The sequence below is a fragment of the Antechinus flavipes genome, chromosome 1 (assembly GCF_016432865.1).
Source record: "Antechinus flavipes isolate AdamAnt ecotype Samford, QLD, Australia chromosome 1, AdamAnt_v2, whole genome shotgun sequence".
In the NCBI taxonomy this organism is placed as follows: domain Eukaryota; kingdom Metazoa; phylum Chordata; class Mammalia; order Dasyuromorphia; family Dasyuridae; genus Antechinus; species Antechinus flavipes.
In genome coordinates, this window is record NC_067398.1 from 117,273,617 (window position 1) to 117,291,650 (window position 18,034).

The window sequence follows — 18,034 nt, forward strand, 5'->3', positions numbered from 1 at the left end:
TTTTTAATTTGTATTTCCAATGCCTGGCATGTAGCCCTAGGCAAATGATTTCGCTCAGTTATTAGTCCAGCTATGGATGGGGTGGGGAGGAGGTGTTGTCAAGAGTGCCTCTGGGAATGTGACTTGTGCTAAAGGGATCTATAGTCTTCCAGCTGTGAGTCTTTTGTTTTGTTTTGTTTTATCTTATAAATAAGGTATGAGGCCATGAGAATTTAGACTTGGCTATTGACAAGTGGAAATTGAGAACAAGAGATGACTGTGAGAAGGGATTACTGGAGAAAGATGGACAAGGCTTATTTGGCAAGGCTATCATGCATCTTAGGATTCAGGATAAAGATATCAAAGACGACCCCAAGATTTCTGCCTTGGAGTGGCTAGAATGGACAGATGGGAATTGGGAAAGTGAGTTGAGGATGTTTTGCCTTGGTAGAAATATGAAAGGCACCTTTCTCATACCTGTATCCCCATTCTCTAGCACAGTGCCTGGCACATTGATTGAGTGTAGTGTTTCTATGTGGGACACTTTTTCTCCCCCAAAATCTTAAGACCAGTTGAACAACAGGGAAGAAGTATGATGGTTCTTCTGTGAGTATTAAAGATTAATAATCCACACAGGGACATTACTGGTGGAAAGAAGTTAGAAGTAAAAGCAGAAAAACACTGACATATGGAGTCAAAGTTAAGGTCTTCATTTCTGGAAACCAGAACAGAAGCACATAGAAGAGAAGGTTCAAGATCGAATCAGTTAGTCTTGTTGCCATGTTATAAGTGTTAGTGGCCCTTTCTGCTGCTGGGAGCGAATCACTCTTGAAAGTAAATATAAATTTGTATGTATCACATACTTTATACAAATCTCATAAATAGCAAGATATAAGTTTTGGAAGCAGAATTGAGTGCTATTAAATTGTTTTTTTTTTCTTCTATCATTTTGTATAATGTTGATTTTGCTAGTAGAGCTCAATGTTACATTATTTGAATGCCAAGCAATAATGTTCACTGTTGTTTTCAATGTGCTTACGGGTTAGTTTTTTAAAATAAATTCTAGTAAACAACATTTCTTATTCAGAAATTTTTAGTATATACATAATGAATAATTATGAAAAATGTTGAAAATTAATCAGTTTGTTGTTTTAAGTGAGTAAACAACCTATCACTTTGTAATAATAAGACATGCATTTATTACCTTTTTTTTATAGAAAACCTGAAACTTTTAGTGTAACACAGAAAATGATTGTTTATTATTATGGTCACTCATTATTATTTAAAAACATGTAAATAAAATTCTTAAAATAAGAATAACATGATTTTGTGAATCACAGTTTCTCATTCCCAAATTCTGAAGATTAACATACATCAGGAATCTGGTAACACTATTAAAAGTACATCAATTAATAAAAAAGTACTTCGTTTAAGTGCTTATTGTGTGCTAAACTCTGCTACTGTGCTGGGACTACAAATAGAAAACTGAGACAATCCCTGCTCTCAAGAAACTTCCATTCTATAATTGGGGAAGACAACATAGAGTTTGGAGCCAGATCTTACTTTAACACTCTATCCTTCCCTTCTCTTCACTTCTCTCCAACTTTTATCTTTTTGATTCTTCTCTCCCCAATTCTCGCAAGTAGCTGTGAATTCTCCCTTTGGTGAATGGCACTAAGGGAATTAAATCAAAGTTGAGGTCAGGAATATAGGATTCTAAGAGCATTGAGACCTAATATCAGATGTCTGTAGCAGCTTGATTTTGTTCTATTAGGTAATTTCCCACTTATAGGCAGGGAAAATCTTTGTCAGCTTCCTTCCCCTTCTACTATTATTTTCATCTTCTCCAAGCTAAACCCCATGTGTGAAAAAACACATTTGTTCGTTCTGTGACCCCATCCCAAGTTTTTTCTTTTTTCCCCTAACGTAACCTAGCATTTAACTCAAGTCTTTTTATTGTAAGAATTTGCATTAACAACCCTATTGCACTGGTATGATATAATTGGTAATTTTTGGAGCTAAAATTTGAATCCAGTCCTTTTAAATTCCAAATCTAGCCTTTCCAGCTATCTGTTAAAAACGATTAAAAATTACCCCAAACCTGCTGGAGGTAGAAAATAAAATTACATTTCTGGGAAGCTTAAGTCCTTTAAGACAGAAAAAGATGATCCCTTAAGTCTTCAATTCATCTGTCCAGTGTGTCTGTGGAGATAAATGGGAAAGTCAGAGTTGGGCCCAGGATGAGAAAAGAGAATTAATTTGGACCACAAAACATACTTCTCACCTCTTCAAGATCAGATTCTACCTCCACCAGATCACTAGGGCATGCCTGGTGTAGACGGATCAGGTCTCCCCACAGCAAAGTGTTCTTACAACTATATAAAGAAAGAAGCAGGCCAAAAGAAGAAATTTACTGGAGAAGAAACACAAACCATTTTCTTAACTCCAAGAGCTTCCTGGCCACCCACTCACCTTGGACAGCGGCCTTTAAGGGGCAGAAGCTGTTGAGGTTCCTCTTGAAGGAATTCTTCAGCAAGGCAAATTACATGAGCATTCAATAGACAATTGGGATGAGGACAGCAAAGGGGTCCACCCTTATCCTGATAGATGGGAGAAAGAGGTTGAGATAATTTAAGGGAAACATACTCCTTTATTGCTCTCCTCCCACTAGAGCTTCCCCTTGGCCCTTGGTCATATCCTAGAGAAGACTGCTGTCTCACCTGAATGAGCTGTTGGCAGAGACTGCAGACCACCTCGGCTGCTTCCCCGCCCACTCCTCTCTTCTCCCTCTGAGTGAGGCTTGGTTGCCAAGGCCCGAAAGCAAGAGGCATGTGCTGGGGAGGTGGAGGGCTGAGTTCCTGCTGGAAGTCCTGCCGTAGCCAGCGCAAGGTGAGGGCCAACCGATTCCAGGGCGCCACCTGCAGCATCTGGGCCAGGACCCGAAGGTGGAAAAAAAAGGCCCCCTCCTTTCGGGTTTTGCCACTTACATGAGTCAGACGTCGGGAGGCCCGAGGGTGCTGCCAGGCCCACTCAAACTGAAGGGGGGAAGGATGGAGGACAAGGTGTCATTGGCACCGAAGCGATGGTTTTCATTCCCCTTCCTTCCCCGGCCTTCATTGCCCACCCTCTCTTCCCACTACCTCCTTGCCCTCCTCGCCCTCACCCCCGACTCCAGCTTGAGCCCTTACCCTAAGGGCAGCCACATCAGATGGAAAGCCATGGACGATGAGGACCATTTCCCTGCAAAAACCACGAGGAAGTCAGGGACACTGCGTGGGGGAGCAGCCCTACAAGTGCTCTAACGTACGGGCGTGAGGGGTGCGAGAAGGTGGATTCCAGCTGCTGGACGGCCCAGCTCTCCCAATCCTAGCCTAGACCCCTCCAGGGGCTTTCCCTGGATCCAGCCGCTCCCGTCCCACACCCAGTAGCAGCTGGGAGGCGTGGCGTCCTTCCCAGCCCCGCCCCCTAGTCTCTGTTACCATGGTCCCCGGCCGCTGGTCCTCCACGCCCCGCCTTTCTTGCGACCGGCGTTGTGCTGCTGGACTCGCCGAGAAGGGTTTACGGTGAAGCCCACGTAGACGCGGCCTCTGTATTTGGGGTTGAGACAGTAGAGGAGGTAGACCCCGAAGAATGGTTGCGGCTTCTTCACCTCCCGAAAAGCTTCCGTGGGCCCCATCGGTTTTTTTTGAAGCTTCTGACCCAGACGTGATCGTTTGCCGGCCGGGGACTTTGTTTATGGGGGCCGACACATGCCTAAGGCACATGGCAGAGGAGTCTGGGGAGAGGAACCTTCACCAGACTATGCTCGTGATGTTAAAATACAGGGCCAAAAAATACGAGAGGGGGGAGGGAGGATGGCTTTTCTGAAAAGAACCGGGAGTCTACCCCTAGGAGAGATTAGTAGCGGAACTTCCGGTGTGCCAAACGCAGACTCCGATTGGCTAATGGTTAGTGAGGGTGGGACGGCGGGTCCATGGGGTAATAGGAGGGCGGAAATGACGAACACGAAACTGCGTTTTAAGGGCGGAAATGACCGGTACAGGACTGAGAAGACAAAGCGTGAACGATAGCTTAAGGGCGGAAATTGTTCGTCGAAAAGCATCTCCCGGAAGTAGCGACAGTGTGGGCGGAAGAGGCCCCGGCTTAGGGTCCTGGGACCGGCCTGGGACTCGACAGCCGAGATGGAGCTGAGTGCTGAATCCCTCCGGGAGAAGCTACTGCGGGAATTGGAAGCGGACCACGTGGTAAGTACCGGGCGAGCCTGGGGGAGTGAATTCTGGGCCCGCGTAGTTGGAGGGATGAGGTGGTGGGAGTAGAGGACAGGGGCCTGAGGGTGGAATGGAGTACCCTTTTAACCCTTGCCACCCCGGGCAGGAGGTGGAGGACACGACTCCCTCCCGCTGCGCCTCTAGTTTCCGAGTTCTCGTGGTCTCCTCCAAGTTCCAAGGAAAGCCGCTGCTGCAGAGACACAGGTGAGTGTGAGCAGCCTTTCTCTTCCCACCCCCCACTATTCCTCGGGGCAAAGACCTCTGACCTCAGCTTCGCCTCCCTCAGGCTGGTGAACTCGTGTCTGGCAGAAGAGCTGCCCCACATCCACGCGTTTGAGCAGAAGACCCTGACCCCGGAGCAGTGGGACAAGGAGCGGCAGAAGTGAGGCGCCAAGTGGGGCGGGAGATTTCCATCTCCACTTTAAGACATTAAACCTCTGGTCTGTGGCTGGGCCCTGTGTTCCCTGCAAGCGTACGTGTGTCTGTGTGTGTGTCCCTGGCTGTCTGTGGCTTGCTGTGGGCGGAGGCAGGACCCTGGCCTTCGAGGCCCCAGGTCCCTTCTGACTGTGGTTCTGTGAATCTAAAGCCGAGGGGACAAGATGAGTCCTCTTCTAGGGGGTCCTGACCAGGGGCAGCCGAGGGATTGTGTTTTGGTGCTTTCCAACTTGCTACTGAGGAGTCATCTATGTTTCCCCTTCCAGACCACTGGGTGTAGGGAATTACCTCCAGCCCCAGCTCCTTATTGGTTGATTTCCTCAAGTTTACGTTCCTAAGAGGTGTATGGAGAAATAACCCCTCGCCAGGGGTTTCCCAGCTGTCTAGGAGGCAGAAGACTCTCGAGGGAAGTTCCTTGTACTCCTGAAATCATATGGTTGGTTTCTTAATGTGGTGACAGTTCTGAGAACTAAGAAGTGGCCTGGAAATTCTTCTTTTGAGCCTGGAGAGATGGGAGGACCAGGCTTTTTTAAATGCAGTGACTTTGAACTGTGCATAACATGTCAGAACTGAAAGCCACTATAGAAACACTAAGCTTTATTTAAAGAGGAAATCGACCTAGAGAGAGGAAATAATTTTGGGGGGTGGGGTAGGAAGGATGTATTATGAATCAGGTTAATAGAACTATGAAGAGCACAGTGGATAGAGAGCTGGCCCTGAAGTCAGGAGGACCTGAGTTCAAATGTGGCCTCCGACATTTAACACTTTCTAGCTGTGTGACCCTGGGCAAGTCACTTAACCCCAGTTGCCTCAGAAAAAAAAAAAAAGAGCCATGAAGAGGACCCAGGTCTCCTGACTCAGCACAGACTTTCCTTTGCCCCCAATACTGCCATCTGAAAAAGGAAGTTCCTGCTAAGTTCTACTTATCCAGGTATCATCCTACTATTCCATGGGTACCTTCTTAGGTGCTAAAGCATTCCCAGTCCCACAAGTTTCATTAGCATATGATAGGAAAAAGTATTCCCCCAAAATATTCCAGTCCTTGTGTCAATAATAACAAGCAGGCTTGTCTCTTCTCTCTCCCCTTCCCCTTTCCCCCCCTTCCTCCAAGAGAAAGTAAACCACTTTTCTGTGTTGGTTAGTTTTGCTGTACTGCTTTTTTCTCTTCCTCTTCCCTCCCTCACCTTTTTTTAATCTTTGGAAACGAAAATAATGTAAAAATAAAAGATAGTAGTTAAACTAAGATTGAAAAGAAAAGATTTTCTGAATGATCTAGGGACAAGGAAAGCTCCTGATGGAACCTGCAAGCCGTGTGGTATGGGGCACTGGAGTTCGAGTCAGAAAGACCTGGCTTCCTGGGCAGATCATTTGACCTCCCCTTACCCTTAGTGACCTCATCTGTAAAATGGGGTAGATAGTACCTCGGAAAAGTGATTGTGAGGATCAAATGAAGTAATGTATAAAATATTTTGTAATTTTAAAAGTTTTAGAAATGTTAATACTACTTGGATTTTAAAAACAGCCTGTGAATATAGCAATCCACTACCCATGCTCTTTCTAGAAGACTTCTGACAGCTGGAAAACAGTATACTGTGCATCACCAAGTTTAGAAATAGATTTTGGGGTGCAGGAGGAAGGTACTTTAGAAATTATCTAGTGCATTATATAGAGAAGGAAACTCAAGACATGATGAAAGTATGGTGAACCTGAAGTCACATGCTGATGCAGCACCAGGCTTCACATTCAAGTTCTCTTGATTTCAGACCCACTGTGCTTTCTACTGGGCCCTATGTTATTGCCAACTGATTGATGGTAATAGGAATAGAACCAAACTAAGTATTTGGTTTCTGTGTGCCAGGTCCTGGGAACAGCTGTGGTATGAGCTGATCCATTTTTCTTGAGATTTGAGATGAGTCCCTAACAGGACTCTTAGTATGTTACCTTATGCCAAAAATTTTCAAATACCCAGTGTTAATTGAATGTAAGACTAATTGTTTGATATCAGCCCAGAGCTCATATACCCCAACATATTTTCAAGTCGATCCTTTTGGGAGTTAATACATGTTCTTGGCCTGCTAGAATGCCAGAAAAAGTGAAGTCCTCTAATCTAAATGTCATTTTACAAGCAATGTTTCTCAAAATCGTGTGTGTGTGTGTGTGTGTGTGTGTGTGTGTGTGTGTGTAGACATAAGCCATTCACCTTGACTTTGATTCCTGGAGAAATTCTAAAATTAATTATTAAAGGGATAGTTAGTGAATATCTAAAAAAAGAAAACTTCATCACAAGGAGCCCAGTATGCTCGGCCATGCCAGACTAACCTTATTTCCTGTTTTGTCAAGCTTACTAGACTGATAGGTCACGGAAATGCTGTGGATAGTTTACCTAAGTTTTAACAAAGCATTTTAAAAGTCTCCCATGAGACATCTTATGGACAAGTAGAAAAATGGGCTAGTCAATAGCAGGAGTTCAACTTGGATGGTGAAGGCTCTTGAATCCATGCTCTGAGAATCAGTTGAAGGAAATTAAGATATCCTGCCTGAGAAAGAGGTGGGTGTTGGGGAGGGGGACAGGAGATGAGAATGGGTAGATGTCTTCAAGTATTTGAAGTAGTGTTAAGGAAGTCTTATCAGATTTTTTTTTAGCCCTAGAGTCCTCAGTTGTAGAGAGGTATATTTAAGCTTGAGGTCAGAACAAATTTCTTAACATTTAGGGCTATTCAGAAGTGGAATGGGCCTTAGGAGGTAATGCTTCCCTTCTAGAGGTGCTCACACAAAGACTAAGTGGTCTTTTGTCAATTTGTGTTCTAGAGCAGATTCCTGTTTGGTAGAGACTATAGTAGGTAGGCTTAAGACCCTTCAAATCTTTGATATTCTGTGATTTTGAGAACTTCTCTTAGGAAACTGCTGTGATTTTTATATTCCACAGAAGGAAACCCATCTCAGTACTTTATTTATCATTACTTTTCATTTCTGACCAAAAATGGAATTCCTTCAACCTCCTGCCCCCCCCCTCCTTGTTCATGAGCTGTGACTCTGAATGACTCAGAACTTTCCAGAAATGAACCCACCTTCAGAACCTAATATCTACCTCCACTGAAAAGAGCCACAAGAAGGCAGTCCTCAAGAAGAATTTTCATAAATGCCTTGTGTAGTAGTATAATTAGAAAAAGTGTATGACCTCTTAGAGTGACCACTTTTAAAGTCACCGAACTCAGAAAAAGGGGTATTTGTTGTTAACCAAAGAGCTGGAGGTAGGTGCTATATAGAATCAGGGAGTGGGTGAAGGAGGTTTAATTTTACATCGGCCCTCAAATGAATTGATCCTGATTGCATGGTGTGGCTGAAAAGTTTTGAGTTTTAAGGATCAGGCTTCTACCCTGCCTCTGCTACTAATTAATAAGTGACCATAAATTACATACTTTCCCTCTCTGATTTTTACCTGTTCCATCTCTAAAATAAGGAATGGGGCAAGATTTTATTTCAGTCCTATGCTTCTCCTTAAGACATTTTAAGATTGCACAATTATTAGAAAGGTCATTAAAAATTGCTTTCCTTCTTAAGATAGATGTGACTTAGGCAGAGACTTATGGGAAGGACTGGGGTGAAACCTTGATTCTGGCTTGCCCAATAGTTGACTTGTATACTCAAAACTTTAAGGTATGGGTGCTGAAATCTAATCTGCTGTCTAAGCTGTGAAAGTTGAATGTCAGCTTTTGTGTTTTGACCATGCCCACAGTCTCCCCATCTTTGCCGAGTTGAGGCATTCCAACTTCCCTCTAGAGAGCCACAGAGATCTTTGAAGGGCTTGAGTTAGTAGAGTCTAGGAGGTATCAGAAAATAAAACCATTTTATTTTTCTTTGCTTGTAAGACCCACTCCTTCCTATAAGATGTGGGGAAATGGGAAGGGGGAGGAAGGGCGTCCTCATGGGTTTAATTCAACCAGTGACTTCTGCCCATGGGGCAAGGCCCAGTCATATCTCAGGTACTGGGGCCAAGCTACTTCCCTGTGATTTTCTCCTCCAGCTCATCCAGACGCTTCTGCTGCTCCTGCACTGTAGCCCGTAATTGTCGCAGCTCCTCCTCTAGTCGAGACATAGCCTCCTGGGAAGAGAGGCACCCTGGAGTTCAGATGCTGGGTCTTGATTCCTCCCTCTTTCTCCTCCCTCCCACAATATGCTCTCCATCATCATCATCCCTTAACTCTTTGGACTGCACTCCCCTCCCCAAGGGCTGCCCTCTTATCCTTTCCCTGGCCCAGCTAACATACTGGCTGCCTTATTTTATTTGTTCACTCTCTACCTTACCTGCTCCCTGTTCCTCTACCTGTGGATGTGTACCTGAACTCTCTTCTCCATCCCTTCCCCTTTGGAGAGCCCTTTTTACCGTGCTAGGGGCTGCACTGGACTCCGTGGTGCCACGCTTGCGGCCACTGTCCAGCCCCCTGTTGACTCTCAGCTCCCGACTCTTGGGGGGCACGTAGCCATCCTTAAGGGACACAAGTAGGGGCCCTGCATCTTTGCCCCCCAGCCACTCCTCTGCTGTGAGCGCAGCATCTGGTCCAGCCGTGGGTGGGTACAGGTCCTCTTGGAAAAGGTCTGACTGTGGGAGTAAGGTGCAGGGGTGATAGGGTCAAAGTGGTGTATCTCAAAACAGGATTGTCTCCTATTGGCTCTTGAGGTTAGTGAGAGTCTAAAGCTCATTCCTGCTATCCTGGATATGAAATCACTTAGGTATCCTGGCTAGAAAACTTAGAGATACCTTCCCACCTTCACCTCTCTTCCTGTCCCAACAAGCTTCCTCAGAAATTATTTTCCCAGACCCTAATCTATGACATCCCATTTTCTCTCTCACTTTTTTTTTTTTTTTTTTTTTTGGCTGAGGCAATTTGGGTTAAGTGACTTGTCTAGGGTTACACAGGAAATATTAAGTGTCGGAGGCCAGATTTAAACTTGGGTCCTTCTGACTTCAGGGCTGGTGCTCTATTCACTGTGTCACCTAGCTGCCCCAACATCCTGTTTTCTAGCTGTATGGAAAGACTGGTCCCCCAGGGAATGGGATCCCAAAGAATGAAGATGTGGTTAGCTAACGGTGTATGGGAAGGGGTAGAATCTTACCTTCCTAGGCACAGTCATAGCAATGGGCTCACACTTCCGTTCATGTAGCTTGTAGAATCTGTAGGGGTATATTTTTGGTGAACAAAACTGTTTAGTGTTCAGAGCTGGCTTGGGGTAAAGAAGAGGTTATCAAGCCAAGGGATGGTCCCTTACCTGGCAATCTCACATTTGTTGACCTCCAGACCTCGCTTGGGCATGTAACCCATCCCTCGCTGGGATTCTTTAGAACTGAACATGGACAAGTAGTGCAGGAAAGGAGCCTCTGCTGTAATCTCAAAATAACGTATGGAGCTGTCCCCCTGGGAGTAGGAACAGGGAATTAAGTATCAAGAGAAATGCTACATTCCCATCTCCCCATTTCCCAGCCCAGGCCTCAGACAACCCCATCCTTGGCCCAACCTACCCACCTTGCCACAAAGGTAGACGATATTGGTGTCAGGGTCAAAGAAGGGAAGTAGGACCCCACTGCTTGTGTCCAGTTCTTGCAGGGACAGGGGTTCCTCAAGCTTCTTCTGCAGGGACAAGAATGTAGGAGGTGGCTCAGTCCTCAGCCCCTGTGGTGGTCAGTTCCCAAGGGAGCCTTTCCCCTGATTATCAAGAGCCTCTCTCCATCTGTCCCCTATAAGGGGCTCCTGGAGTATAAGAACTGAAGATGAGAGGTCAAATAGTGCCTTCATTTTTCCAAAAACAAAGCTGATGCCCATAGGAAATGAAGTGACATGACACGAAATCATTATTAGTGGTGCATCTAGAAGCTGGTCTCTGGGTGCCTCTTCCCAGGCTCTGATCACCAGCCCAGGTTTCCACAGTCAGAAGGTTCTTCCTAGTGTCTAACCTCAATTCCCTTTGTTTTGTCCTTGTTGCTCCCCACCCCCCAAGATGTATTCTCACACTTTCCCTGTTTCTTTCCCTCAGTGTTTGCCTGAGGTGATTCACTTACCATGTCCCACAAAGCCACCTGTCTTTCACTCATTCGGCTAAAGCCTGTAGTAAGGATCTTCCCATCAGATACAAACACAGCCCGAACTGGCCGAGTCCCTTCGTGAGGACGCTCTTTCTCCTGAGGGGGGATATGTGAGGTGGAATGAGTCAGACTTGCCTTATCCAAAGAAGAGAGACCTCAAGGATCAGAGGAAGAGAATCCTCCCCGTGGAGACAAGGTCCTTGCTCAACATAGGGATGCTTTCAGTGGGTGAAGGGGAGCATAAAGAGAGCCTTAAATCAACCCATGTTTACTCACAGCTATAACTGTGCCCTTTCGGGGGTCAATGACCCGAACCCGCTTGTCCCGGCAGGAGGTGCAGAGCAGTGACCCATCTTGGTTCCAGTCCACGCTGTAGATGGTGTCTGGGTGTACATCTGGGCCCAGGGTCAGCACAGCAGATCCAGTTCCCACATCCCACACTAGGATCACATTGTCACAACCTGTGAGGAAAAAAACAAAAGGGTGAGAACCTGAAGGGTGCACTCCACCCTACATTCTGTGTTGCCCTGTCACCAGACCCACACCCACCTCATACCTGCACTGAGCAGCACATTTTGGGCAGTTGGGTGCCAAGCCACGATGCCCACTCTCTTGGTGTGCCCCTCTAGTGTGACCACTGGCTCCCGGAGAGGCAGAGTCAGGCCTCCATCAGGGATTTCCCACACCTAAGAGGACAGAGAAGAAATCCGACTTGCTCTGACTCCCCCCCTCCCTTGGCAGCAGCTCCCTTTGTCCTATCCCTCTTAAGAATGACCTGTGCAGATTTGCCTGCTCCACTCTACCCGTATTCTTTCCATCTGTGTCTCATGTTCTTGGACTTTGAGATACCTCCCTCAGTTCCCAGCTCCTCCCCTTTGCCTCCCTTTCTACCTCTCCGCAACTCACCATGACCATGCAGTCCTCAGAACCGCTGGCAATGACGTTGTCATTGTGGGGACACCAGGCAATGTCTAGGACAGGAGCTGTGTGACCACAGACAGTGGGCACATTCTTGTCTACCCGGCCAGTCTGAGAGAGAGAGGTCAGAGAGAAGATCAGGGTTCCCTGCAACCGACCAACCTGGAGCCCAGCCTCGACCCCATATGCCATATAATCCCTCCTACGGAGTGTGTCCTCCATATTCTCCTTCCTCCCACATCTGGGATTGAAGAAAAGAAAAAAAAATGGAAATAATCCAAAATACCAAAGAGGTATGTTGTATTCCTGGGGCAGGAAGGCACAGCAATGATGGAAGAAACAGAGCTGTGTCTGTATATTCATGAGAGAACAGGAAAAATGTTCCTGTCTTGTTCCCCTGCTGACCATATTACTTTGTAAAAGGAAGCTAACTGCATGGGTTGCTGGATAATGGTTGGGAGGCAATGTCCAGAAAAGAAGGGAATTATAAAGATCGTTGAAAGATTGCTGGACTAAGTTTGAGTCAGGAGATTGAGGACCCAGTTCTGCCACTCAACAGATGTATGTTCCCTCTCTGTTTCTTCATCTATTAAATGAAGGATGGATTAGATGATTTTTAAGGTAATTTCCAGTTCTGACTTAATCTAGAATTCCCTCTAGTTCCTTTGATCCCACCATATTCTTGAGGTCTATTGAAGGTGAGGAAGGGTCTTCCATACCCTCCAAGCCTAGAAGGGTTGGCAGGGGTGTGGGAGGGAGGATCATTTTCTAGTGTATCTTTTCCCTTGAAGATTGAAAATCAGGGGCTTCTCAGATTAATTTGCTGAGGAAATTTGAGAAGGGAAGCTAGGCTATGGGGAAGGCGAAGAGTCTGTGGCTGGGACCTTGAAGCTAGAGTAATTGGGCTAGTTGGAGAAACACTCTGGAAAGTAAGGGGCAATGGCTATCAGAGAAGGAAAGGACTAAAATGTTTGAACCCCTAATCTGTACCCTCTAGCTTAAAGCAAGGTATAAGAAGTTTGGAAACATGGTCTTTCTTCCGGGGGCTGCAGGCTGAGCAGGGTTTCCGGTGTGGAGAGTTGGGTGGGGGAGGCCAGGGGCTGAGCTCTCAGCACCCAAAACCACTTCCTCTTCTGTTTGTCTCCATCGGCCCATTTAAGGTAACAACCTCAGACTTCAGACTACCCCATCCCCCCTGTCCAAGTTGCAGAAGCTGGGCTGAAAAGGGAGGCTGGGGTGTCAATCCAGAAGAGCAGTCCTCTTAAGCTAGTCCCCTCCCACTGCCCCTTCCTAGCCTCTAGTAGATCCCCTATGGGAGCCTGTGAGGCAGTAGAAGGGCAGCTGACCCACAGATTATGAAGTGGGGTGGGGGATGTGAGGTGAATTGTTTCTGTCCCTTTGACCTTATTTCTTAAGGTATTCTCTGCTGGCCCTTTAACTTTTCTCTGATCTATGTGATGTCCCTAAAGAGAGGTCAAGTCATCTGAAGAAATAGAAGAAAATGGAGAAATGGGGAATTAGGAGACCAGGTCTAGATCAAGTAATAAACTGATTTTAGAGGTCAGGCCTTCTCTTTGGACTTTGTCTTTTCTAAGCCAGGTGGACTCTTGAAGGCCTAAAACTGCAGGATTCTAAAACCCGGGGTTAGGGACATTTCCTTACTACCTGGGGACTTCATGGGGCCAAGGGTGTCTACTTTTTTTTTTTTTTTTTTGACTCTTTTCTCATAGAAAGTTTACCCTTCTGGTTTCTCCCATCTCCCAGGACCCATCATCACCTTGGTCAGGGGCAGCACCAGAAAGGCTCCCCCTCCGCTGGCTTCACAGATCAAGGCCATAAATTTGGGGTTGACAGCACAGAATCCACTGTCCCAAGTGGTCTGGGAGACTCTAACATCCTCATAACACTGGTCAGCTTTGGCTGGTTGCCCAAACACATGTCGGAACTTGCTGCTTCGGACCACTTGTCGGCTCATCCTGGGGGTGGACATAAGGAAAGAAACTCAAAAAGAAGTCCTGTCAGCTTCCCACCTTTTCCCAGCTCCAGTCACAGAAAATGAATTAAAAAGCAACCTCCTGATTTCTGGTTCCAATCTTCTTCCAAACCATGCTCGCACTTCAGTTCTGAATTCCCTATAGCCATAGCATTGATTCTGTTACCTCTCCTTTATTTTCTCCTTTATTACTACCTTTATTCAGAAACCAACATTCCCTCGAGTACTGAACCAAGTCCAAATTCATTGTCCTGATATTTAAAGCCTTCCATGAGCTTACCTTTGCAGCTTTTATTTCCCATGACTTCCGTATATACATTCCACACTGCAGAAACCCTGGGCTATGTTATGCCCATGCATACCAGTGCCATCCCTCTGCCTGAGATTTCCCTGCTCCATCTGCACACATGGACACAGTGATTTCTCCTTCCTCAACTCCTACGACATGTTGCTGTCTGTGCTACTCAACTGGCATTTATGTATCATCTGGCATTTGTTATCTTTTCGTGTCTCATCTTCCTAACGACTATCATGCATGAGAGCAAAGATAGTTTCAGATTCCTGCATCTTTCCATCCCTCAGCACCTAGTACCAAAAACCCTGCACAAACATAGATGATCTAAGGGCTGGAGGGAATAGCCATTGCCAGGGAATAGTGGGGATGGCTGTTGCGAGTTCTCTTCCCTGCCCAGCAGACAGGTTTCTAGAAATGGTTTCCTTTGTGTTGCTATGCCCTTCTCCTGGTCCCCTGAGACCAGAGACTCAGAGGATGCTGCTACCTCCTCATGAGGCCATGAAGGCTAGACATGAAGGAGAGACCAAGCTGCATTTATAACTGACACTTGTTTTTGATCCTCCCACGCTGTGATAGGTTCCTCCATCACTGGACCAGGCAAGGTTCAGCATCAGCAAAGGCTGAGAACTCCCCCAGAGCCTGGTGCTCCAGCCGTCCCCCTTCTCCACCAAATCCTTATACCACCTGCTCAGCCTAGAGGGGAACAGACAGAGGCTTCTCTCCTGAAAGCCCACGTGCCCCATGATCCTAGATCTCCATCCCTCACTGAGATGCCCTGCTTTAGAAAATTAGGCCTCACTGGGAGGGAAGTTGGGAATTCTAGGCCTGAGCTAGAAGAACCAGAGTACATGCTGGGTTGTAGGCAGCAGGGGCAACAGGTTGTGTGCCCCTCCAAGGGCAGGGAGCTGCAGGTGGAAGGGCACAAAGCCTGCCGCCGCCAGGGATCTTGACCCCTTTCCCATCCATCCCCCTGATTCATAGGGCAGAGGACCCTAATTGTCTATCTCTGGCTTGGGGAGGGCAAGCTGCTGACCTGAACCTGCCTAGGTTGATTTGACGGGTTTTTTTGGTAGGGGCAGGAAGAGCAGGAAGCTGCTGCCCCACCCAGTCCCCCTCCCCACCCCAGGTACCCCGCAGGGCCCAGAAACCACAGAAAGGGGAACTTAAGAGTTTTCTTGTTTTTCTCTGAAACCTCTTCCTGTCTCCCAGTTCTGAGAGCTCCTTCTGCCTTCCAGGCCTCTGCCCAACACCTCCCATGCTCTGGGGGATTTGTTCTCAGGCCTGCTCCCTCGGACTCCTCCAGGGGAGATGTGAGGGGGTGGGGGTGGGGATGGAAGTCAGATTCTCACCCACAAGCTCCTCCCTTCCCATCCCCCCAACTCGACCTCTACAGCGATCCAGGGCTGGCAATGAACGCTGTTAAGACACCCCACCCACACAGAGACAGAAATAGTCAGCCCTAGGAGAGACACACAGAAACTTGGGGTGGGGATGTAACTCTGACATCTCTACCCCCACAGCCTACGCTTCTCCCACACTCAAACCCACACCCACAGGTGGCTGGGAGGAGGGTGGGTTCCCGGAGCCTTCGAGCCTCCCCGTTGCTGCATCCCCCTCTTCTCCCCGAGTCTTTTCACCTCACCTGATGCAGACTGAGATGCAGGGAGGCCAGGCCTGATGAGGAAGAAGGAGCTGAAGCCGGAGCCTGGGAGACAGCACCCGCCCGGCAAAGGATGCTCCTGTCAAGACAATGAATGAGAAGCAGACGGCTTAGCCCGGCCCCTTTAAAAGCGGCAGCACCCCTTTGGGGAGGGAAGGGGGCAGGGCTATTCGGTGAGACACGCCCACTCCCCTTCCTTTAACTGTCTTTAGGTCTCGCTTCCTCCAGCAAAGTTCACCCGAACACTGGGATGGGTGGAGAGCGGGCAGAGTGGGCGAGCTCTCTTAGGGGCAGGGCTGCGGATGGTAGGGCAGCTCCTTTTTGGTGGGGTTGGTGAGAGATGCTTAGTCCTATTACAAATGATCCTCTGTCCGGGGCTTGAAGGGACCTTCCAGGGATCCCCTCGTTTTACCTTTGGGGAAACTGAGGCTCAGAGAGGTTGGCTGGCTTGTCTAAGGCTTTTGCAAGGTCATGAACTAGGATTAGAATTTAGTCTCAAGTATTCTGCAAATCCAGGGCTCATTCTGTTTCACCAGTCCCGCTGCCTTCCAGTTTCATGTTTTTAATGTCCAGATGCATGGAGCTCTTTTCTCTCTTCCCTTCCTCTCCACGACCCCACATTTGATTCCCTTCACAATCAGTTACCTGTTATTGGTAGTGTCAGGAGTCTCCTAAGAGACCTATCCTGTCCCAGATATGAAATGGAGATCCTTCCAACCCTTTTTTGCTTCCATTGCAACAGAGTTCTCAAAAATTCCACCACTCTCCTAACCTAGGGTCTTACTGGGTTCTTAAGGTTTTGTATAGTTAAGAGCATTCTGGCCTGGTCCTCAAAATACCAATTTCTAAGTCTTTATTACCGAATTGCTGAGGAATAGAACTAGTTTCAAACTCACCTTGGAAAGGGATAAGCGCTAGGGATAGATTGGGAATCTTGTATACACTAAGCTCATTTTTAAATTTTTATGTAAGATTATTTAAATCTTTTTATTTTCTGATAATTTTATTGACATTTTTTATTTTCAAAACATATGCAAAGATAATTTTTCACTATTGACCCTTGCAAAACCTTGTGTTTGAATTTCCCCTTTTCTCCCACCTTCTCTCCTAGATAGCAAGTAATCCAATATGTTAAACATGTATAATTCCTCTATACACATTACCACAATTATCATACTATACAAGAAATATCATATCAAAAAGGGAAAAAATGAGAAAGAAGAAAAAATGAAAGCAAACAACAAAAGTAGAAATACTATGTTGTGATCCACACTCAGTCTGCATAGTCCTCTCTCTGGATGCAGATGGCTCTCTCCATCACAAGTCTCTTGGAACTGGCCTGAATCATCTCATTGTTGAAGGGAGCCACGTCCGTCAGAATTGATCATTATACAATCTTCTTGTTGCTGTGTACAATGTTCTCTTGGTTCTATTCACTTCACTCACTATCAATTCATGTAAATCTCTCCAGGCCTCTCTGAAATCATCCAGCAGATTGTTTCTTATAGAATAATAATATTCCATAACATTCATATATCCTAACTTATTCAGCCATTCTCCAACTGATGGGCATCCACTCAGTTTCCAGTTCCTTGCCACTACAAAAAGGGCTGCTACAAACATTTTTATTCCTGTGAGACCTTTTCCCTTTTTAATGATCTCTTTAGGATACAAGCCTAGGGGAGATACTACTGGATCAAAGGGTATGCAGAGTTTGATAGCCCTTTGGGCATAGTTCCAAATTGCTCTTCAGAATGGTTGAATCAGTTCACAACTCCACCAACAATGTATCAGTGTCCTACTTTTCCCACATTCCCTCCAAAAGTCATTATCTTTTCCTGTCATCTTAATCGATTTGAGAGGTGACACACTAAATTCTTAATATTTATTAATTGACTGAAAAAAGATTTAAAGAAGAAGGAAGATGCTCCTGAACTTTTGAAGAAGGCTGAAACAATTTTGATTTCTGAGCCCTCCGAGCTATGTCATCCATTCCTACCTATATCCCAGTTCCCCCTCAGATCTGCTGGCTATTTCTGATTCCTACCTTTACACCAGCTCCCCCTCAGATCTGCTGGATATTTCTGACAAACACTAGAGCTTTTATGCAAAGAGATAATAAAGTTACAATAGTACTACCTCTCACTGAGACACTCCATCACTGTCAGGAAGACTTTCAGGAACACAAATCACTCCTGCAGCACTCCAATTCATTTTCTTTAGATCAGTAGTCTCAGAAGAGATTTTTGCTGAAGCCTATCTCTAAGAATAGGCAGTTCGGTTTCATACTCATATTTATACATTCAATATGATTCTTCTTTATCTAATAATTTCTATGTTAAAACTGGATTAAACTGAAGTGCCATTCTTCAGTTCTCTTCTTTATTACCTATCTACAATGGCTGGT

At 46.2% G+C, this 18,034-nt stretch overlaps 3 protein-coding genes across 5 annotated transcripts; 1 reads left to right on the plus strand and 2 right to left on the minus strand.

Moving 5' to 3' along the window:
• Window positions 1-1,208: 1,208 nt before the first annotated feature.
• SLX1A (SLX1 homolog A, structure-specific endonuclease subunit) lies at window positions 1,209-3,987 on the minus strand. 2 transcript variants are annotated; one of them, XM_051988905.1, is made up of 7 exons: window positions 3,459-3,987; window positions 3,168-3,219; window positions 2,700-3,014; window positions 2,452-2,579; window positions 2,264-2,354; window positions 2,107-2,181; window positions 1,209-1,653 (listed from the first exon to the last, which is right to left on the minus strand). In XM_051988905.1, the coding sequence occupies exons 1-6, from the start codon at window positions 3,653-3,655 to the stop codon at window positions 2,152-2,154; spliced, it is 813 nt and encodes a 270-aa protein (XP_051844865.1). In that variant the 5' UTR covers window positions 3,656-3,987; the 3' UTR covers window positions 1,209-1,653; window positions 2,107-2,151. The 2 variants fall into 2 exon arrangements, with proteins under 2 accessions (XP_051844865.1, XP_051844856.1); XM_051988896.1 differs by having other exon boundaries at window positions 1,209-2,181.
• A 98-nt stretch (window positions 3,988-4,085) lies between these two features.
• On the plus strand, window positions 4,086-4,717 carry BOLA2B (bolA family member 2B). Its single transcript, XM_051988916.1, has 3 exons — window positions 4,086-4,223; window positions 4,354-4,451; window positions 4,534-4,717. The coding sequence occupies exons 1-3, from the start codon at window positions 4,161-4,163 to the stop codon at window positions 4,631-4,633; spliced, it is 261 nt and encodes an 86-aa protein (XP_051844876.1). The 5' UTR covers window positions 4,086-4,160; the 3' UTR covers window positions 4,634-4,717.
• A 3,793-nt stretch (window positions 4,718-8,510) lies between these two features.
• CORO1A (coronin 1A) lies at window positions 8,511-15,726 on the minus strand. 2 transcript variants are annotated; one of them, XM_051988814.1, is made up of 11 exons: window positions 15,610-15,726; window positions 13,457-13,655; window positions 11,668-11,790; window positions 11,318-11,447; window positions 11,038-11,222; window positions 10,738-10,857; window positions 10,205-10,309; window positions 9,951-10,096; window positions 9,798-9,855; window positions 9,067-9,282; window positions 8,511-8,784 (listed from the first exon to the last, which is right to left on the minus strand). In XM_051988814.1, exons 2-11 carry the CDS (start codon window positions 13,652-13,654, stop codon window positions 8,680-8,682), a joined length of 1,386 nt encoding a protein of 461 aa, XP_051844774.1. In that variant the 5' UTR covers window position 13,655; window positions 15,610-15,726; the 3' UTR covers window positions 8,511-8,679. The 2 variants fall into 2 exon arrangements, with proteins under 2 accessions (XP_051844774.1, XP_051844764.1); XM_051988804.1 differs by lacking the exon at window positions 15,610-15,726 and having other exon boundaries at window positions 13,457-14,240.
• Between the last annotated feature and the right edge of the window lie 2,308 nt (window positions 15,727-18,034).